The 24,615-nt window shown below is 51.0% G+C and overlaps 1 protein-coding gene across 1 annotated transcript; it reads right to left on the minus strand.

Moving 5' to 3' along the window:
* Nucleotides 1-1,240: 1,240 nt before the first annotated feature.
* Nucleotides 1,241-24,049, minus strand: LOC112543310 (uncharacterized). The gene is made up of 3 exons (XM_088129310.1): nucleotides 23,612-24,049; nucleotides 6,980-7,693; nucleotides 1,241-1,530 (listed from the first exon to the last, which is right to left on the minus strand). Exons 1-3 carry the CDS (start codon nucleotides 24,047-24,049, stop codon nucleotides 1,498-1,500), a joined length of 1,185 nt encoding a protein of 394 aa, XP_087985436.1. The 3' UTR covers nucleotides 1,241-1,497.
* Between the last annotated feature and the right edge of the window lie 566 nt (nucleotides 24,050-24,615).

The raw sequence follows: 24,615 nt of genomic DNA on the forward strand, positions 1-24,615 counted from the left end.
GAACACAGAATACATGGTTGTACACACACACACAAATAGATATACAGTGGAACCTCGGTTTACGAACTTAATTCTTTCCGCAACTCTGGTCGTGACCCGAATTGTTCGCAACCCGAAGCAAATTTTCCCATAAAGTTCAACGTACTTACCGCTAATCCGTTCTGGCGTGGAGGACAGGGAGGCGGCTATTGCTTGGAGGGAGAGTCCCCCTCCCTATGACCACGTGTCAGGGGTGGAAAATGGCCGCGGACCATGTGTCAGGGGTGGAAAAATGGCCGCGGACCACGTGTCAGGGGCAGAAAATGGCCGCGGACCACGTGTCAGGGGCGGAAAAATGGCCACATATCCCGTTCGTACCCCGAGGCGGAGTTCGCAAACCGAGGCAAATTTTTGCGGGCGGAGCTGGTCGTTACCCGAAAAGTTCGCTAGCAGAAGCATTCGTAACCCAAGGTACCACTGTACACCATACACACAAACATGTACAGGTAGTCCTCACTTAACAACCAGTTCGAAGTTGTGATGGTGCTGAATGAGGGAGACTTACAGCTAGTCCTCGTACTTATGACCCGCGCGGTGTTCCCTTAGCTATGTGATTGCCATTCAGGCAGTTTGCGACTGGCCTGCATTTCTGACCATTGCAGCATCCCATGGTCACAGGATTGCCATTTCTGACCCCAGGCCGGCTTCCTGCAAGCAAAGTCAATGGGGAAGTCAGCAGAATTTGGAAGTTGCAATCATGTGACATCCTCGTTTAACAACCCACATAGTCCTCGTTTAACAACTGCAGCGGGAAATGCTGGAAGTGCCATCATAAAGCACCGCGGTCATGTAATGTTGTGCTCAACTACTGTGCTGCTTAGCAACGGAGTTTCCAGTCCCAATTAGGGACGTTAAGCAAGGACTTACGTGTATATAAAATATGCAGAATTGTACCTTTCAGAAACTCCATGATGAGAGAAGAAATGATAATTATTATTTTTTTTTGCAAGAACATGCAGTGGAACCTCGGTTTACGAACTTAATTCGTTCCGTGACTCTGGTCGCGACCCAAATTGGTCGCAACCCGAAGCAAATTTTCCCATAAGGTTCAACGTAAATATGATTAATCCGTTCTGAGCCCTCCAAATTTGGTCGCCAACCGATTTTGGTCGCGACCCGAAGCAAATTTCCCCATAAGGTTCAATGTAAATACGGGTAATCTGTTCTGAAACATATGTATTTTATTTTTAAACCACAAAAACATGAAACAAAGTACAGTACAGCACAGTATGAAGAGGGAGAATGGGGTGGGGAGGCAGTTATTATTTGGAGGGAGAGTCCCCTTCAGGGATTTCCTCTCTTCTTTGCCTCTTAGCTGCAGGCTCAGTTCTGGGGAAAAACCTGTCTAAAGTCAGTTGTTTTTTCCTGCACTGCATAACCTTCCGGAAATGAGAGACCACGTTGTCATTCATCATATTCAACACTCTGTTTGTCACAGTTCTGTTGGGGTGGTGCTTCTCAAAGAAATCCTGGCATGGATGGCCAGGAGCCCTAGAAATAAGAAAAAGAGGAACTGGAATTATGAAGACATACATCCCATAGAGTTCAACACATTCACCTGAGTTTCTAAGGATAATTTTTATAAAAGTCCAAAATTAAGTCAGGAGCTCTAACATGTCTTTTGGAGACCCATTCAGCCAATGATTTAGGGAAATGTTTCCAATGTACCAAATACTGAATGTCTCCTTTGAATTTTCTAGAGTCCAATATTTCCCTGATCTCAAAGTGTTGTTCCCCCTCGATCATAATAGGTTCAGAAGGGGCCACTGCCGGCCTCCATTTATCAGATTCCTTGTAGGGTTTCAATAGTTCACTGTGGAAGACAGGATTAATCTTCCTGAGGGTTTGGGGGAGTTTCAAGCGTACAGACACAGGGTTAATTACTCTATCCACCGTGAAAGGTCCTATGTATTTGTTATCAAGCTTTCTACATACTCTGGAAGATTTCAGATTCTTGGTAGATAACCACACTTTGTCCCCCACTTTCCACGGTTCATGTGGGGCTCTCTTCTTATCCGCTTGTGCTTTATAACTTTCTCTAGCTTTTGCAATCGCTTTTTCAGCAATTGGCCACAATCTCCTTATCCTATCACCCCATTCATCTACTGTTTTAACTCTTATTTGAGCGTGAGGAAGTTCAGGTATAGGAACAAAGTCTTGCCCTGAAACAATTTGGAAAGGTGACAGCCCAGTACTATCGTGGACAGCATTATTGTAAGCCACTTCAGCATAAGGTAATAATTCCACCCAATTGTCCTGTTGATGGTTTATGAAACATCGCAAATATTGTTCCAACCCCGCATGCCTCCTCTCTGTTGCTCCGTCTGCCTGAGGATGAAAGGAAGAGCTCATTGCTTGTTTAGACCCCAAAAGGGTTAAAAATGCCTTCCAGAATTTAGATGAGAACTGGACCCCCCTGTCGCTGATCACTCTTTCAAGACAACCGTGTAATCTGTATATGTGTTGGATAAACAATGCAGCTAGTTCAGGTGCTGAGGGGATGGTTTTGCACGGGATGAAGTGAGTTTGTTTAGAGAAGAGATCAGTAACAGTCCAAATTACAGTCATTTTCCTGCTCTCTGGCAGGCCTACAATAAAATCCATGGCTATTTCTTTCCATGGTTTTTCAGGGCTTGCCACAGTTTGCAACAACCCACGTGGTTTCCCCCTTTGCCTTTTGGCCATAGCACATACAGGACAGGTAGTTACATATTCCGCCACATCCCTCCTAAGCGAAGGCCACCAAAATTGCCTGCGGAGTAGATGTAAAGTTTTGACAAAGCCAAAGTGTCCTGCTGTTTTATCATCATGGCACCTTTGTAGTACCAATTTGCGAGCCTCCAGGGGCACATACAGTCTATCTGCTTTCCACCATGCCCCCTCCCTCTGGGTCAGTTCTTCCTTATTCTCCTGGAACCATTTATCCTGTTCCAGGAATCGATTTAAATCCGTTAATAACTCTGACTTGATGAGGGGTTTGGTGGCATTACTTTGTGATCTGGTGACTGCAGCTGCCAGTTCTGGCTCCCGCCGGTTGGGGATTACAGCTGACACCACCTTCTCTGTTGGCTATTGTGCTGGGGCAGCCTGGAAAGAGCATCTGCCAAGAAATTCCGCCCTCCCGGGAAGTATTTTAAAGTAAAATTAAATCTGCTGAAGAATTGCGCCCATCTTATTTGTTTAGGAGACAACTTTCTGGGTGATGTCAAAGCCTCCAAGTTTTTATGATCTGTCCAAACCTCAAAAGCTGCCTCCGCTCCTTCCAGCAAATGTTTCCAATTCATTAAAGCCCATTTCACTTCGAAAGCCTCCTTTTCCCACACCAGCCACCTCCTCTCAGTTTCAGTGAACTTTCTAGCTAAGTAAGCACATGGTTTTAACACACCTTCCCCATCCCTTTGAAAGAGTACTGCACCAGTTGCTACATCTGAGGCATCTGCCTGAATAACAAAAGGCTTTGCTGGGTCTGGGTGCTTCAGGATGGGTTCAGCAGTGAATAATTGCTTGAGGTTTTCAAAAGCCTCCTGACATTCTATTGTCCATTTTAAAGAGGCCCCGGGGGCTTTTGCTCCTGCCGTGGGTTTGTACTTCGTACTTCGTTTTTAAAAGATCAGTCAAAGGGAGGGCTACTTGTGCAAAATTAGGAATAAACTGTCTGTAAAAGTTGGCAAAGCCAAGGAAACTTTGCAGTTGTCTCCTGGTTTTTGGGGCCTCCCAGGCTAGGACATCCCGCACCTTATTGGGATCCATTTCCACTCCTTTATTAGATATTCTGTAGCCCAGATAGTCAATCCAATCCTTAGGGAATTCACATTTGGAAAGTTTTGCATACAACTGCGCATTTAGCACTTTCTCCAGCACTTTCCTGACCAATTTCATGTGTTCCTCCATTGTTTCGGTGTAGATTAAAATGTCATCCAAGTATACCAACACTCCTTGATAGAGAAACTCATGCAAGACCTCATTAATCAGTTGCATGAATACCCTGGGTGCGCCTTTTAATCCGAATGGGAGAACTCGATACATGTAGTGTCCCAGCGGGCATCTAAAGGCAGTGCGCCATTCGTGCCCAGCTTTTATGCGCACGCAGAAATATGCCTCTCTCAAATCTAGTTTGGTAAAAATCTTTCCTTTCGCCAACTGAGCTAACAAGTCCTTTATTAATGGCAGAGGGTACTTGTTCTCTGTCCATATTGCGTTTAGCCCCCTACAGTCCGTCCATAAGCGTAAAGTCCCACCTTTCTTTTCTCTGAAAAGTACTGGCACCACCAGGGGGGATTTGGCGGGCACTATGAAGCCTCTGCTCAAGTTTTTGTCAATGAATTCCCTCAACGCCCCCATTTCCTTTTGGGTCATTGAGTACATTTTTGGGGTTGGGTACTTCGCTCCTGGCACCATCTCAATCTCACAGTCTGTGGGGCGATGTGGTGGTAGTTGGTCAGACTCCTTTTCGCTAAAGACTTTCGCCAAGTCCCTATATTGCCAGGGGATTTCCTCCCCTCCTCCCGCGCGGGGCTCCTTCCCTTGGCGCTGCTCCTTCAGGGCTGCTGCCCCCAGCTCCCCTTGTTGGTTGGGCTCCGCCTTCGCAATCCCACGCCCGCCATCCGGAAAGGTCAGAGTCTTTTCCCGCCAGCTGATGCGGGGTCCCACCGTTCCAGCCAGGACATGCCCAGAATGAGGGGGTAACTAGCCAGCGGCGCGACCAGGCATTTTAAAGTCTCCCGGTGCATTCCGACTTTTAACTCAAAAGCCTCTGTACAGTAGCGGACCGCACCTCCCCCCACCGCTGTTCCATCCACTTGCCTGAAGATTATGGGAGTCTTCAGCTGGTGCACTTTTAAATTTAATCCGTTGACGATCACGGGGCTGATCAAACTCCGGGAGCAACCTGAATCAAGCAATGCTGTGAGCCGGGCCCGACAAGTCGATCGCGGAGCATGGATCACTACTGCATACGGACTCACCTGGATGTCCTCGATCAATTTGCTTGGGATCGGCTGGTCGCGCCTCGGGCTCTCCTCCCTCTCGCCAGTGCTCTCCCCTTCCCCTTCGTCCTCGCTGTCGGAGAGGTAGGCAATTCTCAGCCTCTCTTCTTCGCCTCTCGCCGCTGTGATTTTCCGTGGGGCTTTCATCGCTCTTGCAGGTTTCTCGGCTTTTTTCCCTTTCAGCGCGGTTTGTAGCCTTGGGTTCTGGGGGCAGGCCGCCACGAAGCGCCCCTTCTCGCAGCACATGAAGCAGGCTTTCCCCGCGGCCTTGCCGAGGGGGCTAACTCCTTCCTTGCCGGTTTCCGCCCTGTTTCCCGTGCTGCGCTAGGGGCCCGCCATCTCGCCTCCGCGCCATGCGGTTTGACTCTGGCTAGTTGCGCCTCCAACACGGAGACGTGGGTGATCCACCCCGCCAAGGTCTCCAGGCACCCCTGCACCACGGCCCTCTCGAAGAGCCGTGGGTCTAGCCCCTCCTGGAACACCCGCACGAGGAACGCTTCTGGCCAGTCAGGTAGTTTCGCCGCCAAGCGCTTGAACTCCAGCGCGTACTCGGTCACCGAGCGAGGCCCCTGCTTCAGCTCCCGGATTGCCTCCGCTGCGTGAGAGCGGGCACATTGGTCCTCGAATCGGTCCCGTAGGGCGGTGATGAAGCGGTCAGTCCACCAGTTCTGGGGCCTCCGCTTCATTCAAATCGTTCACCCACTCAGCTGCCACGCCTAGCAGGAAGCGGGACAGATACAGCACCCTCCAGGCATCGCTGGCAAACAGGCGCCCGCACGTGCCCATGCAGATTCTCACCTGGTTCAGGAAGGCGCAGATTCTCACCTGGTTCAGGAAGGCGGGCAGTTGGGCAGGGTCTCCTTCGTACTTTTCTACTAGCCCCCATCTTCACAATAGGTCCCCTTCCGCCTGTTGAGGTCGTTGGGCGGCTTGCTCCTGGTCGTTGGACTGGAGGCCGATGACGGGGAAGGGTCGATGACGGGGAAGGGTCGGTGGTTCCAGCGGAGCCATTAGGGAGGGCTGGTCGAGCGGCGCCGGCCCCTGTATGGGTTTGGGAGTTGCATGGAAGGTTGCGCCAGAACCCTCAGCTTGCCCAATTCCTCCCTCAGTGCGCGCACTTCGCCTTCCAGCTTCCTCACCCGTTGTCCCTCATCCCATGGCATTGCCACTTTGGTCGCGGTCCCCATGGCCCTCGACCATCGAGGTTGGGCTGGCACCGCTGGGGTGAATCCTCTGGTGTCTTCCCAGATGCTCAGGTCTCTCGGTGGGTCCCAGCGATGGCCAGTTGCCTTGTTGGGGTCTTCGGTCTGGCGCCCACTAGCGCTTCAGTGAGGGGGATTTGCTGTTCCTCCTCTGCTGCTAGTGCCTCCGGTGAACTTTTCTGCAGCTCCTCAGAGGCCATGCTAAGTTGCTGGAAATTCCTCGTAGAGTTTCCTCTCGGGTGAAATCCAGTATCAGGGAGTTTTATCAAAATGTCAAGTCCACGATGTCCAACTCCCAGTTCTGAAGCATTCTCACGCAACCAGGCTTGGTTCAGACAAATACTGTACTTCTTTATTAAGGGGTACATGTAGCTTTTTAACAGAACATTGCTAAAGCTAACGCCTTGGGTAAACCTCCCTCTATTTATCCCCCCTCCCCTCATTGCCTGGCGTCATGATTCCTCTTCACCTGGTGTTGACCTCTCTCCTTCCTCCCCCTCCTCCCCGAGCTTCTTCCTGGTTCTTTGGGGCCCAGCTGCCTTCCCGGCAATCAAGCCAATCTAAATTGCCCATATATGGTTAAGCTGCTTCTCAACTCCCCTTACAACCATTAACAGCCACCCCGCCCCCTCCTTAGTTACAAGTGGCAGAAACAAATCAATCCAACTCCCAACGAATGCAATACAACAGAAAAGAACAACAGTTGGGTGATCCAGGTTCTGACATGCTGACTCCCAAGGCCGCTCTTCTTACCTTTTGCTCCGGCTCCTCAGAGTCTTGCAAGAAACGTTCAGCCAGGACGACGGCCCGTGTGCAGGTCTCCGGCCCATGTTCCCGGACCCAGCTCTGCATCTCCGGGGGCAGGACGGTCAGGAACTGCTCCAGGATGAGGAACTCCAGGATCTGCTCCTTGGTGTGAGTCTCCGGCCTCAGCCACTGGTGGCAAAGCTCCGAGAGCTGGTTGCAAACCTCCCGAGGCCCCTCGGCTTCTTCGTAGCAGAAAAGACGGAACTGCTGTCTCCGCATCTCCATGTGGACGAGGTCCTCATCAGGGACCTCTTCCTTCACTTTCACGGGTGAATCCTGGCTACTCCCATAGGGCTTACTGTCGCCCAACGTGGTTTGAGGTATGCACTCTACTTTTGGCCACTGGCTGGCTTCTTCTCCTCTCTTGAAGGAGGTTGGACAATACTTGGGGTCTTCCCCTAACATACAGAGAGGGGACCGGGGATTCCTCCACCCCGAATGAGAGGGCTGCATGGTTTTCAGGAAGTCCTGTAATTGGTTTTCCCAGCACTGGTCCTCTGGCTCCTGCTTAAATTGCTGGGGGGGCACAGCCCCTTCCAGCAACTCCCCAGTGGCCGCGATCTGGACCACATGAAGGTCTCGTGCTGCGCCCTCCAAGCCCTCCTGCGATTCAGCTCCAGCAGCTTCCGGTTCCTCCATTTGGGTTTCTGAATCCAGATCCTGCATTGAAAATGAAAAATCGGGTTACTTAAGAACAAAAAAGGTATCCAGCTCCCCGCCCCAGCACATACTGCAAGGAAAGCACCAACTAAATTAAGACTGCAAAAAGAGTCCTACGGGTCTTGACCAGGGTTTTATCAAGTCTCCCTTCTCCTCCAGACACATGAGATGGCAACCTCCAGATTTCCCAGTTAGGATGCAATTCTGGGACTTGCAGTTGCACCACATCTGAGGAAGACAGATTTTATCCAACTTTGTAGACCATCAGGAATTGCATGCAAGCTAGTAAGTGAGCTGGTGGGGAGATGGGGACAAATGACCTGCACAGAAACCAACCAAACTTTCAGAAGACGCCACCGTATCTTCCAACGCTGCCTTTACCTTTCGGTTGAGATCCGTCACATTGAGTTTGTTTCCTATCTTGGAAGCAACTTAGAAGCGACCTACAATTGCCTTCTTCTGGGGTATAGTCTGTCTGGCCTACAGCCCTGAGATTTTCCAGGTGTAACTCAACAGCTGGTTTAGGCTTTACATCAGGGTAGTTCTTCTTGTTTAGGTCCAAGGGTTTCATTTGGAGTGGAGCACGCTCGGGAAGGGGGGCAAGGCAGGGACCAGTGCCAAATTTGGGTATCGTTGACTTTGAAGGTGACTAAAATTCTATTAAATAGAATTCATTGGCTGAATCTCCCTGCATTGCATTGTTTTTCCTTTTCCTTTCTATCACATTAAGTATTATCACTTGATAGTTCTTGGGATGAGAAGTAGGAACCCCATATGCAAGTGTGGGGCAACAGACTGCCTACCCTATTTTACATCAAGTCTGCTCTTCTCATCTGTACCGGTGCAGAAGAGCTGGACCCCCAGATGCCTATTAGCAGCAAAGTCTCAAAGAACAGAACCTTGTTCCCTGTTCCAACTCTAATAATGACCTGCGTCTATGCATTTCACTCAAAATATTTATAGCCCATCTTTTAAAGGAAAAGCCACTGAAAAACACCTTGCAGGTATGAACATAATGATAATAATACTGTTTTTTTTTAAAGTATAAATCCTTATATCTAATTGGAAAAGGGACAATGAAATAGATCAGGTGAAGGTCAGTGATGCAGGTTTAGCCTGAAGGCCTTCTCCATCCATCCTCCTATTTCCTCCATTGGTCAGACAGATGCCTCTGGTGAGAAATCCATGTGGGGCAGCCGCTGGCATTCAGAAACACGCTGTCCCTAAACATGGAACATCATCATAGACTTTTCCTCTATGATTCTGAACCATTCCCTCTGAAAGCCGTTTAAACCAGGGAACACATCAAAATGCCGGGCTATGAAGCCTCTCTTTGGGGAGGTTTTGTCTATTATCACTCATACCCTGGTCATCTCCTGGCTGGACTACTGCAGTGCGCTCAACGTGGGGCTGCCCTTGAAGGCGACCGGTCCAGAATGCCACCGCTGGAGCCATGATGGGCACCAGTCAATTTGCTCATGCTCTGCTTAAGAGCTGCACTGGTTTCTATGATGTCTCCGGGTTCAAGTCAAGCTGCTGGTTGTCCCTTTCAAAGCTGTTCATGGATCAGCATATCCTGACTATCTACGGGATCACCTACCTCCAAGGGGTGGAATGGAGTATCATCAAAAAGGGCAAGGTTCCCGCCAGCCAAGCTCAGACGGGAAAGCTCAAACTACAATATTTTGTTGAAACTCTCACCTGTCTAGCCCATTATTTTTCAAGAAATGCTGTAATTATACTTTTAAAAAATCAGAATCTATACTAGTCTTTTTAAAATTTTGTCAGGGTTTTAAATTCTTCATTTATCTGTGCTAGCTTATGCTGCTTCCGAATATTTTTAAAAATAATCTTGCTTTACTTTAAAAATATGGGGAAACCACTCTGGGCATCTATTTTCTTTCAACAATCAGGTGTAAATAACAAGGATTTTAAAGGATGTTAATAAAAAGATAACTTGGGCAGGATGACGCAAGTAGGCAAGCTATTTTTGAACAAGCATATTCACCATTGTAGGATGCTGGTCTACTCTGGGATGAGTTGCTTGCCTCTATGGAGTTCCACCCTTTCTAGACCAGTGTTTCTCAACCTCGGCCGCTTGAAGATGTGCGGACTTCAACTCCCAGAATTCCCTAGCCAGCCATGCTGGCTGGGGAATTCTGGGAATTGAAGTCCACACATCTTCAAATGGCCAAGGTTGAGAAACACTGGTCTAGATACTCCCTTGATGGAATAAGCTGGCCGGGCCACGTTGGAGCTTTCTCCAAAGAGGAATTTACTCCAATCCCTGCAGTCTATCTATAACCATGTGTGGAGGAAAGACAAAACAGCAAAGCGGGAACTGGGATACTGAAACAATCTGCCCCCGAGCCCTGGCCACAATCCAGGGTCTGCTGAGAAGTTGCGCCCGCTCCATCTGAACAGAGGCACCAGCTAGAAACAACTGAGTCGGCAACAGATGCAGCTTTCTAAGTGTGCAATGAGTAGAAAAGCAGGGCACCAGTCCTAAAAAACAACAATGGAAAAATAACAGATACATCTGTCCAGGCTTCCAGGGCCAAACAGAAATAGGAAAGGGGTCAAACAAGTCATTTAAGCCTGTTTTGCTTTGCTTTGCTTTGTTTCTTGGCTTTTTTTGCGGATTTTATTGCTTTATGATTGATTGCTTTAATCTGTTTACGCACCGTCGCTGGCTCCGTTGGTTTGCTGTATAAGAAAAGCCGGGCGCAAAACCTTTAAATGAGGGAAATAAATAAAAGCCAGATTTCCCTGCCCATTTTCGGGGCCTCTTAAAGTCACCGAGGCCTTGTCAGAATGAAAAGCGGCAAAATTACCCCTCGGCTCAGACTAGGATTTTGTTAATTTTTAATCTTATTTGTCTGCCGTTTTTGTGAGTGGAGAACCCTGAAACACGGTTTAAAACATTTCTCCCCATCACTCAAAAACACAGCATACGGTGCTAACAGGATAGCAATGGATCTCTTCCAAAAGCCGATCCGTTCAGCCCAAATTGTATTTATTTACTTGGCAGTTTTCCTAGCCTGCCCCAATCTGGAGACAGCTTAAAAAGTAAGAACATCAAACAGCATTAAGAATCACACACCAAGAGGGAGACTGCAAAAAATTCAACTTTGGTTGAAAGTTCAGCATAATAAAAGTTTTACAGACTGTTTTATGAAAGGCTAGGAGAGAGGGGCTACGTGAGCCTCGGGGGCTAGGGAGTCCCAAAGCCTGGAAGCCTTAGAAACAGAGAAGCAGGGTTGTCCGCAGGAGAGGGGTCAAAAAAGTCAAAATGGCTACTGTATCAGTTCAATCAAAGTCCTACCTGGTAGTCCCACGGGCAATATTTATCAATGGAACGATGAAAACAAAAGGCAGTTTCCAGTTCTTGCCATTTTAACAAAGTGGGTCGCCAGAAAGTTTGGCATGCTTTTTAATTGGTTTAATAAAGATACGCTTTCTCGCTATAGTGATATAAGCATCAATTAGCACTGGAGACTACTGCTATAATATTTTTTCTGCAAAGCAGCAGTATGACAAGGTATTGACAATGTCTTGTGCGGTGAACCTCTTACAAACTAGGAGGGAATGAGCCATGGAAAATTCATAATAACCCCCCCCCAAACAAATATTTTCTGCTCGAAACGCATGACAGCTTGGCACAAAACCCCTCCGTTACGTCCGACGGCATTTTTTTAAAAAATGGACACTCTATCCCAAACAGAAAAACAATGGAATATCAGAGCCCCGCCCGATTGGCAGGCAGCTCTGCCCACTAGGTGTTATTGCCACACCCACTGGAGCCCATGCTCCACAGCCACCCAAGGGCTGCCCACTGTCTCACTATATCACTTCTCCAGGGTTTCTAGGAAGGGAGTTGAATCCAAGAATCCAAGGAATCCTTTTTTATCTGCCTGAATCTTCAAGATTATAATGATTTCATGAGCTCTAGGTTGTCCTTTTGGAAGTCAACCAGCTTCCCTCCACTACCCCTTCTAAACATTTACTGGCCACGTGGCTATCTAGATCACAAACGCAGATTCACAGTTCACACCAATGCTGTTCATAGCTGCGAGGGATTTAGGGTGGGTCAACCATCTCTATGGTGGGTTTAAGGACAGACTCATTTCCCCCTCTAGAAATGCCAATAGGGGAATTTTTGGATCATTCTTGACTCATGTATATAAAATCAAAAGCGATGTGCTTTGGGTGCATTCCTGTCTGCGGTCCTAATTCTTCATGGCTGCGTGGAACGAAGAGCTGCAGACAGTCTTGCCTTGATTAATCTCATAAAAGGACTAACCAAGTCACTGCAATACAGAGAGCGCTCTCCAACCAGGCAGGTTGCTCATCGGCCAAACCCTCAACAAGGCAGTCAGCAAACCAAGATCCTTTTAAACATGCTGCTTCCCTCCAAGAAAAAAAAATGGCACGGATAGCAGATGTACGAGCAAGGTTGGCTATGGGGAACCTGCAGGTTCTGATGGAGGGTATCTCTGAATAACAGGCTGGCAGCAAATAATAAGAACTAGGAACACACAAGACCTCAGTCGAGTATTTCTCAGCGTTGGCAACTTTAAGGCGTGTGGACTTCAACTCCCAGAATTCCCTAGCCAGCCTTGCTGGCTGGGGAATTCTGGGAGTTGAAGTCCACACGCCTTAAAGTTGCCAACACTGAGAAATACTGCCTTAGTGAAATCAATAGGTCCAATCCATCTGTCCAGGATTTTTGACTACTTAGATTGGTAGCGCCAAACACCTTCTCTAGGTAAAGCAGGTAGACTGCTACTGAACTACAGTCCCTTCAGGACTATTGTATTTTCACAATAACCCTGTGAGGCAGTTCAGACTGTGATATAGTGAGTTTTATACCTGAGGGAGGATTTGAATCTGGGTTTTTGCAACTACAGTGAGTCAACTGAGGGCCTATTGTTGCAGGTGTCAGGTTCGGTCAGCACGGGGCTTCGGGGAAGCTCGCAGCCAGACCACGCGAACTCCACCGGCGCCAGCTAGCGAGGGAAAGAGGAACTGAAAGTGCCGCTAATTAATGGGCCACCTGCGCCCAGCCAAACAGGAAAACCGCAGCGGAAGTTTTAACTATACACTGATAACGGCACGAGCCAACAATGAACGGGGCCGCAGGCAACGAAACAAGATCGCCGCGCAACACAGAACCCTCGGGCTTGCACGTAACGGGGGGGGGGGACCAACCCAAGCCGGAGGGGGACTGCCAATCAAGGACAATGGACCCTGACCGAACCTGCCATCATGGACAATCAAGAGGGATTATTGGGGGCCGATAATCCGCAGCGGTAACGCGATCGCGGGACGGAAAAAAGCGTGGGAAGGGGGGAATATAACGAGTGATGCAATTGTACCAAGCCAGTCCTGGCTTTGCTTGTAACTGCTACGTTACGCATGAGTAAACCTCTTTTGTGAACCACACGTGTCACGGGAGTTTCTCTGTCGAACGGGGCAAACCTTACATAAAGCCAGGACTCACCGTTAGCGCTACCCGGTGCCACCGAGGAGCGTTTCCCTTTCTAATACAGGCATGACCAGCGACGAGGAATCCGTGGGTCAGCTGGAGCACGAGGAACCCGGACTCGAGGACGGATGGTCAGAGCCACCCGGGAGCGACGGGACAGCGGCCAGGGCCGGGGACCCTCCAACAGAGCGGTGGTCGATGGGCATGAACCAAGGGCCAGACAGGTCAGGCATCACGACGACCCGGGGTTTGGGGCCTGGAACCGCGAGCGGGACGAGAAGCTCGCCCGACTAGAGGAGAGGATCGAGCGGCGCCTAGACGCCGTGGAGGCGATGCTCCAGACCTTGCTACAGAGAGCGGGACCATCGGCGGTGAGCGATGGCACGAGCAACAGGGGTGGCAGTCCGGCACCCCAGCCGGCACCGCCCACGACGCCCCAGTCGGTGGACCGACGGGCGGCGGACGCCCTGAGACTTCGAGGCATCACCGGGAAGTTCTTAGGGGACCCTGAACAGCTGCCGCACTTCTTGACGCACGTCAGGGGTTTTATGCAGAGGGGTGGTCACCTATTCGCTAGGGACGAGGATAGAGTATCCTACGTGGGCGAGCTGTTAGACGGCCAAGCGGCTAGCTGGGTGATCGGACTATACGACGCCAACGCGGCGGAACTGCGGAGTTTCCCGGACTTCATGCAGGCACTCCGGGACAGATTTGAGGACACATTGAGCGCCAAGCGGGCTGAGGATGACATCCTGCAGTTCAGACAGCGGGACAAGTCAGTATCGGAGTATGCCCTGGAGTTCCGGAGGTTGGTAGAGAAGCTCACGGACTGGCCGGAGTCCCTGAGGGTGAAGTATTTTAAGAGGGGGCTCAATCCGGAGATTCTGGAGCGGGCACTGGGACGGGATGACCCGTCCACAGTGAAAGATTGGATCTGGCTGGCCGGAACGGCGGAATTGGTGTGGCGGCAGATTCAACAAAGCGCGAGGCGACAGGACCAGACGAGGGACCGGCCGAGGGAGAGACCCCCAGAGGAAAGGCGGAGCAGTCGGCGGCAGTCCACCGGGGGGGCGAGATGCAACCAGAACCCCGAACCTGTGCTTCCGGTGTGGAGGCAGAGGCCACCGAGCGGCGCAGTGCCCGACGGAGCGGGAAGGAGCCTCACCACGGCCCGAAGTCAAGCCCCCGCGTCCTACCGGGAAAAGGGCCGGCGACCGACCACGGAAGAGTGCAGTGGCGGCGGTGACCGAAGGAGGCCGGATGGGGTGGTCGACCCCGGAGGCGGCGTCCTCCGGAGAGGACTCGGAGCCGGCGGGAAACGAGGCGCGCTCGCACTGAATGGCGTCCCAGTGCGAGCAGGGGAACTGAGACGCGTGGACCCAATCGGGGATGAGGACTGCCCTCCATTCCGGGTGAGGATACACATCCGGGGGGTGAGATCCAGAGGGGAGGCACAGCTGCGGGCGCTGCTGGATTCAGGCTGCACCCACTGCTTGATGCACCCAGCTGTGGTCTCGGGACTCGGACTACAGCTGAGGCGCCTCCGGGAGCCCATTGCATTCAGCCAGCTAGACGGCTCGCTGGCAGGGGGCGGGCCAGCTCAGTATTACACCGAGCCGGTCCAGATGACGATAGGGAGCCACCAGGAAGAACTAAGATTTGTGGTGGTCCCGGTGGCCGACTACGCGGTGGTGCTCAGCTTGGCGTGGCTGCGGCGACGGAACCCACGGGTCGACTGGACGGCGGAGGCAGTGCGATTCGGGGTCAACAGGCCGGCAGAGTGCGAGAGCAGAGGGGACCAGGCCGTGGCGACGGGCGCGACCGCAACCACAGACGGGCAAGTGGAGGATCCGAGGCACAGGGAGGCGAGACGAGAGCAGACTGAGCCTGAGACCCGGCCGGCAACAGCAGCAACAGCAGCGCTGGAACCCCGGAGACTCGCAACGATCCCGAGGCGTGGGAAGGCAGCGGCGACTGGCGGAACAACTGCAAAACGAGGGACAGAGTCCGGGGAACCCACGACGAGCGGTGGAATCCCGAGGCAATATCGAGACCTGGCGGCGGCGTTCGGGGAGAAGGAGTCCAACCAGCTCCCTCCACACCGACCCAGTGATTGCGCCATCGAGTTAGAGCCAGGGGCAACGCTGCCCAAACCGAAAATGTACTCCCTGTCAATGAGGGAGATGGGGGCTCTGCGGAAGTTCATAGACAAGAACCTAGCGCGGGGATTCATCCAACCCGCGAAGTCACCATTAGCGGCCCCGGTACTATTCCGGGAGAAGAAGGATGGCTCGCTCCGGATGTGCGTGGACTACCGGGGGCTGAACGCAATCAGCACCGAGTACAAATACCCCCTCCCCCGATGAAGGACTTAATGTCGCACCTATCTAAGGGGAGGGTGTTCACAAAACTGGACTTGCGCGAAGCTTACTTTAGGGTCAGGATCCACGCAAAAGATGAGTGGAAAACGGCGTTCAACACGCCGCTCGGAAGCTACCAGTTTTCCGTGATGCCGTTCGGATTAAAAGGGGCCCCGGGGGTGTTTATGCAGCTAATAAACGAGGTGCTGCACGACCTACTCTACCGGGGCGTCCTGGTCTACCTGGACGACATCCTCATCTACACCGAAACCCTGGCGGAGCACATGAGCCTGGTGCGCACGGTGCTCCAGAGACTGCTGAAGGCGAAGCTGTACGCGAAGCTATCAAAATGCGAGTTTCATCGGGAGCAGCTAGACTACCTCGGCTACCGGATATCTAGTCAGGGAATTGAGATGGACCCGGCGAAAGTAAAAGATGTTCTGGGCTGGGAAGCGCCGCAAACCCGGAGGCAACTTCAAAGCTTCTTGGGGTTTGCGAACTTCTACAGACAGTTTATCCTGAACTTCGCCCAAATCGCCCTTCCCCTGACAGACTTGCTAAAAACCAAGGGCACTGGAAAACCCCCCAAGCCCAGCATGACACTCGCGTGGACTGCGGAATGCCAGGGGGCGTTTGAGGAGCTAAAACGGCGGTTCACAGCGGAACCGATCCTGCGCCATCCCGACCCAGATCGGTGGTTTATCATACAAGTAGATGCGTCAGACGTGGCAACGGGGGCGGTCCTGCTCCAGCCCAGCCCGGAGGGGGCCATCCACCCATGCGCCTACGCCTCCCGCAAATTCACAGAGACAGAGAGAAGGTGGATGGTGTGGGAGAAAGAGGCGTACGCCGTCAAGTGGGCGCTAGCCACGTGGAGGCATCTATTGGAGGGGGCAGCTGAACCATTCAAGGTGTGGATGGACCACAAGAACCTCGAGGCCCTGAAGGCCCCGCGTAAGCTATCCCCCAAACAGGCGCGGTGGTCCCAATACTTCGGGAGGTTCAGGTTCACCCTAAAACACATCCCCGGGAAGCGCAACTTCCTAGCAGATGGGTTGTCTCGCATGCCCCAGCACACCAGCCTATGAGAGGAGATCGTGGACTCCATCATCCCTGCCAGCAGGCTGGCTGCAAAGGCGGTGACCCGGAGCCAGACCAAGGGGGAGTGACGGGACGCGGCGCCTGAGGTAAAGCAAGGGTTTGCGGGGCGGCGGAGCGGGATGCTTGGCTCAAGCAAAACCAAGAAGCGCTAACCAGCCAAGAGGGTTTGTGGTGGCACGAACATGCCCGAGGGGTGCCGACAAGGGGTCATGGAAAGATCCTACGACAGCCGGAACGTGGGGCATTATGGCTTCATGAAGACGCTCCACTTAATTCGGCGGCAGTTCTGGTGGCCAATGCTCCGGAAGGACATGGAGGCATACTCGGGGGGTTGCCCGGTGTGCGCGACGACGAAAGGGGCCAAAGGCAAGCCTAGGGGGTTACTCCAGTCGGTAGCAGAGCCCGACGGCCCATGGCAAGAGATCACCATGGACTTCATAGTAGAGCTCCCGGAGAGTAAGGGGAAGACTGCCATTTGGGTGGTTACGGACTTATTCTCCAAACAAGCGCACTTTGTAGCGTGCCGGTGAGTCCCCACGGTAGAGAGGTTGGCGAGGCTGTTCGTGCAACACATTTACCGGCTGCACGGCGCGCCCCGATGGGTCATCAGCGATCGGGGTGGCAACTTCATCGCGCGGTTCTAGAGGGAGTTCCTGAAGCGGGTGGGGACGAAGCAAGCCCTTTCCTCCGCGGCGCATCCGCAGACGGACGGAGCCACGGAACGCCTGAACGGGGGGCTCGAACAGTACCTGCGCTGCTACGTGGGACACCAACAGGACGATTGGGCGGAGCTACTGCCATTCGCGGAAGTAGCATACAATAACGCCGTCCACAAAAGTACCGGCTTTTCTCCATTCAAAGTAGCCACCGGGAGAGACTTCGTCCCCATGCCGGAGTTGCCTCAGCCAGAATCCCAAATCAACTCCCTGGACGCCTGGTTCGCCCAAATCGACGCCACCCGGCGAGCGGCGCACGCGGCATTGCAAAGAGCCAAAGCCGATTACAAAAAACACGCGGACCGCAAGAGACTCCCCGAGGGGCAGTGGAAAGTGGGGGACCAGGTGTATCTGTCAACCAAAAACCTAAAGACACACCAGACATCGAGAAAACTCAGCCCGAGGTTTGTGGGGCCGTTCCCCATTGCAGAGGTCATCAATCCAGTAACCATCAGGCTGACGCTCCCTAAAAGCCTCGGGAAGATCCACCCGGTGTTCCACTGCAGCCTGCTAAAGCTGCACCAGCCGGGGAACGCCTGGCACAAGGCAGAGGGGGTGCCACCACCCATCATGGTCGGTGGGGACCAGCATTTCGAGATCAACCAGATACTGGACGCCAGGAGGCACAAGGGGCAGGTCCAGCTCCTAGTGCAATGGAAACATTTTCCCAAGTCCCACAGCGAATGGGTAAGCAAAACCCACATAAGAGCGCCGGACCTAGTGCGGGACTTTTACAACAAATACCCCGGGAAACCGAAATAAAGTCGGGGGGGGCTTGTCTTCAGGGGGGCGGTATGTCAGGTTCGGTCAGCACAGGGCTTCGGGGAAGCTCGCAGCCAGACCACGCGAACTCCACCGGCGCCAGCTAGCGAGGGAAAGAGGAACTGAAAGTGCCGCTAATTAATGGGCCACCTGCGCCCAGCCAAACAGGAAAACCGCAGCGGAAGTTTTAACTATACACTGATAACGGCACGAGCCAACAATGAACGGGGCCGCAGGCAACGAAACAAGATCGCCGCGCAACACAGAACCCTCGGGCTTGCACGTAACGGGGGGGGGGGGACCAACCCAAGCCGGAGGGGGACTGCCAATCAAGGACAATGGACCCTGACCGAACCTGCCATCATGGACAATCAAGAGGGATTATTGGGGGCCGATAATCCGCAGCGGTAACGCGATCGCGGGACGGAAAAAAGCGTGGGAAGGGGGGAATATAACGAGTGATGCAATTGTACCAAGCCAGTCCTGGCTTTGCTTGTAACTGCTACGTTACGCATGAGTAAACCTCTTTTGTGAACCACACGTGTCACGGGAGTTTCTCTGTCGAATGGGGCAAACCTTACAGCAGGAGCTCGCGGTCTCCTTTTTCTGCAGCGCGTAGACACCACTCAAATCATAGGTGCTGAAAATCTGGGGGGGGGGGAGTTTGCCCTTTTGAATCAGGGAAGACCAAAACCCAGAGGGAAATCGAAAATAAACTGAAAAAAGCATACGCTTTTTTTCCAAATTCCTCCCAGAGTCACGGGAACTCGGGTGGCATATAAATTGAATAAATTATCAATATTAACTCCATTCCCCAGGCCCTGCTCATTTCAGTGACATGAAGCCACCCCTTGCACATCAGTGCCCCAATCCTTGCAACCCTCGTGCAACCCCGGCAGTTCTTAAATACCCATTTAAATGGGGCAAAAGCTCTTTTTGAATTCTAGGGTTTGACAGCTGAGACAGACAGGGATGTCATGAATTAAATTTGCTTCCCATACGTGAGCTTTCTGTTTGCAAAGACTCTCCACTCCCTTGGACCAGATGTTTTCAAACTTGTTCAGGCTGCAGAACTTGTTACTGTAGTTTAAAAAAAGTCCCAGAACCCCTGATCAAGAGGCAAAGCTTTAATGATTAAAAAATTGGCTGTATTCAAGTGAAATTTCCCCCCCTTCGTCTCCTACAGAACCCCATCAAATTATCTCAGAAATGTAGGGTTCCACAGAACCATTTGAAAAACTTTGCTTTAAAGCAGTGTTTGTCAACCTTGGCAACTTTAAGTTGTGTGGACTTCAACTCCACACAACTTAAAGTTGCCAAAGTTGACAAACACTGCTTTAAAGCAAGAGAATCCCCCTCTTGTAAATGTTCTGAAGTAGTATTGTCCAAAAAAGGTGTACTATCCACATTTTTTTTTAAAAATCCTCATAATTAACAGTGGATTCACATGTGTGTGAAGTCCTTATGTGGTTTGTTCAGGCTTAAGTGGGTTCATAAAACTCTTAACCAAGTTAAAAGCCTAGCAGTTGCTTTCACAGAACTGGTCAAGCTAGGTTTATTTTAACTGGTGGGGGGAGGCAATGTGACCTAGTGGGCTGCTGGAACCTAGAAAAATTAGTTAATTCAGTCAAGAGGTTCACACTGTTTAATTCAGGAAACCATGGTTATGCAAAACAGCACACACAACCAAGTGTATACTATCCAGTAAACCACAAAGAATAGCCTTTTAGTGTTAAGCGCAAAGCCAACCTCTGTGTAAGTGTGTGCAAATGTGTGCAAGGGTGGGCACACATACACGCACCCACTGATTTTTAAACCACCAAAGAGCCCCCCCCAGGCAATTTCGAAGGGAGTGCAACCCACAGAGAGTCTCCCACTATTTCAAGACAAACGTCCCCAGAGCCCACAATATCTTTGCACGAAGCCCCCATGACAGGAGGGGCGAAGGCTGAGAAAGCCAGGACGACATTACAAGGAAGAAGGATTCCTCCTCCGAGAAGGAGAGCAGCCGAAACCAGCCCAACCCAAAACCTCGGACTGGAAATCTGGTTTTGGGGGGGGGGTCACCTTCTGCAGCTGCCTCAAGCCCATCCGCAGGGAGGTGCGCGCCCCAAATCGCGCGCGCCCCCGCAGCCTCCCCTGCTTAATTTCCAGGGTCAGAGAGCAGTTTCCCGCCCGCTCCGTCCCTTATTTACCTCTGGCATTGTCAACCCCACTTTGCAACCTGGGGTCTCTTCGCCCCCCGCCCCAAACCACCTCCTCCCCCTTTGGACTTCTCTTCTGCAAAGCTTACATTTTCCAGGTCCTTCCCCCCCACCATCTTTTCTTTTCTTCCCTCTGAATGAATACTTTTCATTAATATTGTTGCGCGTTTTTGTAGTTTCCTCCTGTTAGTTAGTACAAGAACACTATATATAGGAAAAAACGTAAGAACCTCCAACCACCCCACCTCCCCAAAATTAAGACTTTTCGAGCACCCATTCCTGATGCAAAAACAGAAGTCCCAAAAGGTTACCCCCATCTCCAGAAGCCACCTAAGCCCGCCCACTCTGGCTTTGACTCCAAGCCATAAACCATGATTTTGAAACCACAGTGGCTGGGATTGTTTATGCAACACTAAGCTACAATTAAACCATGTTAGGATTTCTAAACCTAGCTTAAAGCAAGTTAGTCTTTTTTAAGCTGCCAAAAAAAATCTTTGTTACAGCTAAGCTACTCTGGGAAGTCTTTTATGACTGGAAAACAGACAAGTATGGGGAAACAGGAGTGGGTGAAGAAGCTATCTTTCTGCTAGCATTGTATTTTCTTCCTAATCAGCAAAACAGCTGTTTCAGGCAAATTCTTCCTTGTTTCCCCCCAAACTGGCATGTTGAGATACACCTCCTGAGAACATGGAGGTCCTCAAATATGCAGAAAGGCTATTTAGTGATATTTATTTATTCAATTATTCCTAAGCTGACTTCCAGGAAATCAGTATCCTTGCCAAGGGTCCAAAGTTCCAATTAAAATCACCATAGCCAAACTGAAAAGGACTGATTCAGGAACACCAGCATTTCATAACAAGAACCCATTTTAATTTTTTAAAAATCTTTTTCCTGCAAATGTGCAAGGATGACCCTGCACCCATTTCCTGAGAGGGACATATACAGACACAATTGATGGGGAGCCCCGACTGAATCACTCCGACTTGGATAACTGAGTCTGAGATACCGAAATTGAAAGGCATATTACCTTTCTGATAAATTGGACTACAACACCCAGAAGACTTTGCACAGCTAGCAGCTGGGGATTCTGGGACCTGCATTCCAATCTATTTGGAGCAGTGTTTCTCAACCTTGACAACTTTAAGATGGGTGGACTTCAACTCCCAGAATTCCCCAGCCAGCTATGCTATGCTGGCTGGGGAATTCTGGGAGTTGAAGTCCACCCATCTTAAAACTCCCAGGTTGAGAAACACTCATTTGGAGGGTGTCAAATTGAACGTATAAGTGAGCCTTCAGAACTGCAGAAATATTTAGCTGAAAGCAGCTCTCTAAAATATGCCTGACTGATTTGATTTTTTGATTTGATTTGAACCGTCTATGGGCACAACCAGAGGGCCCCATTAAAATGCTCTCCTCCATTCCCTTGAAGAGGCAGAAAACTACCCTAGCTTAAATTAAACTGCCCTCCTTGCCAATTGCCCTCTTTTAATGCAGGACTAGTTAAGGACAGCAATCGGTGGATCCCCCTGGCTTGGTTTCCCTCCCACCCGTATATCACCTGCTCACAGGAAAAATAACAAACGGCAGCTTTTCTTAATGTGTGGCGGGACCTGAAGGAGCAAGGGTAGGCAGGTTTTAGGTGTTTTAGCCACTGTTTGGGTTAATATTACCCAAACAACAGCTAGCTGGTACAGAGGTGCTGCACCTCTGGACCCGGCAGTCCAGCTATTTCGGAGCGCAGGTCTAGTGCTCTTCTGAAAGAGCGCTAAACCCGTGTCCCAAAATCTCCTGGCTGGCAGTCACAGGGATAGTAAAGTGGTGCAGAGTAAAGAACGAAGGTGCAATCAATAGCAAGCAATCTCCCTCTTTGACTAGCGCTGCAAGGGAAGGACAGAGTGGCAGGGAGCCATGCCTGGCCAGCAACATCTGGAAGGAGCCCAAGAATGAACGCAAATGGCCCTGCCCTCCCCCCACCATAAAAACAGGCAAAAGTACAGCCGCACAAAACCCCTTGTGGCAGAAGCGGCCGAAAACCCATTATGCCCTCCTTGGTGGTGGATCCACCGAGAACATTCAGCTGCCAGAGCTGGACTCCCTTTTGTGGGGAAATTGACTTTTTGCTCCATGCAGCCCTAGTGCCCTGTGCAGGACAGAAGAGCACCGCTCCTTGTGCTGGCAGACACATCTGTGGAAAGCCAGATGTGCCCCAGTCAACAAGGCCACGGAGGAAGAGCTTGAAGCTCTTGCATTACCTACTAGCAACACACTGCAGCGAAGGCCAGCGCAGGAGAGTTTTGCCCCCTCTCACGAAATACTCAGACTCGAGACAGGCCAGGAAATCCTTGGCTTTACAAGAACTTCAGGACAGATTTTAAAAAAATAGTGGCGGAAAAATTGCACTAGAACAATTAATCTATGGAGCTGCTTGCTTCCAGACGCGGCAATGGGAGCCCAGGGAAGATCATTCTCTTCCAGCCTAAGAGAGGCACACCAAATCATCTTTCTAGGATAACGGCTGCAACAACCATGAAAAATGGAGCTTCCAGACTCAGGAGCAGTGTATCTCCCAACAGCCATTTCACTGCTGGGGAACTGATTTTTTTAAAGGCTGTCTTCTTGCCATTTGAGTTTTTGCAAGCCTAGGGCTGGGCCATCAGTGAAATCAGAGGCTGGGATGGGCCGGCCCTCCGATTTTCTTTTAGGTCGCCCTTACAAGCCGGATTAGAAAACGAGCCAGCCCGTCTCAGGAAGCCTCCGCAGAATCCGAGGCTTTGGTCAACGTGACAAAAGCCGCCTCGCCATGACATCATGCCGGCCCCGCCCCTTTCGAATCTCCGCGGACTGTCGCGAATCACGGACCAAAGGGACGCCACTCGCATCTCGACGCCCCGATGCCGTTTCTGTCATTTGTCCCCCACCCGACGCTTCTACGCCGTCTTTTTACGCCTCCCCAGCACCTGGATGGCGAGGTGTACTATGCTTGAACATGGAGGTTCAACGTTCCATAGGAAGGTTAGGCTCTGCAAGGGCCAGTTGTTGTACACTCGCCTGGGTCTCAACCAGGAGAGAGCTAAGCAGGTATATTTGAATCTTTTTTTTAAATACAGTGGTATCTCGGTTCACGAATTTAATTCGTTCCACGATTCTGGTCGCCAACCGAATCAAATTTTCCCATAAGGTTCAATGTAAACACGCTTAATCCGTTCTGAACCATATTTTTTTTTTTAAACCACAAAAATATGACACAAAGTACAGTACAGTACAGTATGAAGAGGGGGAACACTAACCTTGCTTGAGGCGACTTCGGGGAGATCTCCTTCAGGGGTTTCCTCACTTCTTTGTCTCTTAGCGGCAGGCTCAGTTTTGATGAAAAATCTGTCTAATGTCACTTTTATTTTCCTGCGCTGCATAACCCTCCGGAAATGAGAGACCACGTTATCGTCCACCAGATTCAACACTCTGTTTGTCACAGTTCTGTTGGGGTGGTGCTTCTCAAAGAAATCCTGGCACTCATTCCATTTCTCCATGATGGACTTTAGCACATCACTGCTCACCTCCTCCCCGTCCTCCTCTTCCTCAGTGGAATGCTCCTCGCCACGCGCTTTCTGCTGCTCACTCTGGAGCTCAGCAAGTTCTTCCGTGGTCAGCTCCTCCTTATGGTCCTCAACAAGCCCTGTCTCGTCGCAGCTGGACACTTGCTGAGCGACGTATCCTTCCGCCTTCATGAAGTCCTCAAATTCTGTCTTGTAGGCTTCTGCAGCACCCTTGTCAGAACTGGGAGCCTCGCCACGTCTTGCCACACTGTGGATGCCACTTCTCTTGCGGAATTTCTCAAACCAGCCTCTGCTGGCTTTAAATCCTTCGCTTGCTGCGCTTGTAGAGGGTTTTTTTTGCAGTAAATCACTGTGCAATTTCCTGGCTTTTTCACAGATCATAACCCCACTAACGCTATCACCTGCCAGCTGTTTCTCATTCAGCCACACTAACAGCAGCTTTTCCACCTCTTCCAGCACTTGTGTCCTCTGCTTGGTTAGGATCGTCACTCCTTTTGCCACGTCGGCTCCTCTGATGGCCTCTTTATTCTTCAGAATAGTCGAGATGGTCGACTTCGCCATCTTGTACTCTGAGGCCAGATCAGTCACACGAATGCCACAATCGTGCTTTTCTACAATTTCCTTCTTCAATTCGATCGTTAGTATTTTCTTCAAAGCCTTCTTCTTGCCATTCTGGCTCTGCACTTTCTTTGGAGCCATGCTGACAAGCACACCAAAAACCTTCCAAAATGCCACAA

This window comes from Python bivittatus, unplaced genomic scaffold, assembly GCF_059951505.1.
Source record: "Python bivittatus isolate LINGU-HERP-01145 unplaced genomic scaffold, Pbiv_v1 ctg000810_np1212, whole genome shotgun sequence".
Classification (NCBI taxonomy): Eukaryota; Metazoa; Chordata; class Lepidosauria; order Squamata; family Pythonidae; genus Python; species Python bivittatus.

Coding starts and splice junctions, on each gene's coding strand:
- LOC112543310 (XM_088129310.1), bottom strand. CDS start 24,049: ATGAAGGCGGAAGGATACGTCGCTCAGCAAGTGTCCAGCTGCGACGAG. Junction 7,694..23,611: donor CCGAAGTCGCCTCAAGCAAG/GTTAGTGTTCCC, acceptor TTTTCAATGCAG/GATCTGGATTCAGAAACCCA. Junction 1,531..6,979: donor CTGAGGAGCCGGAGCAAAAG/GTAAGAAGAGCG, acceptor TCTTATTTCTAG/GGCTCCTGGCCATCCATGCC.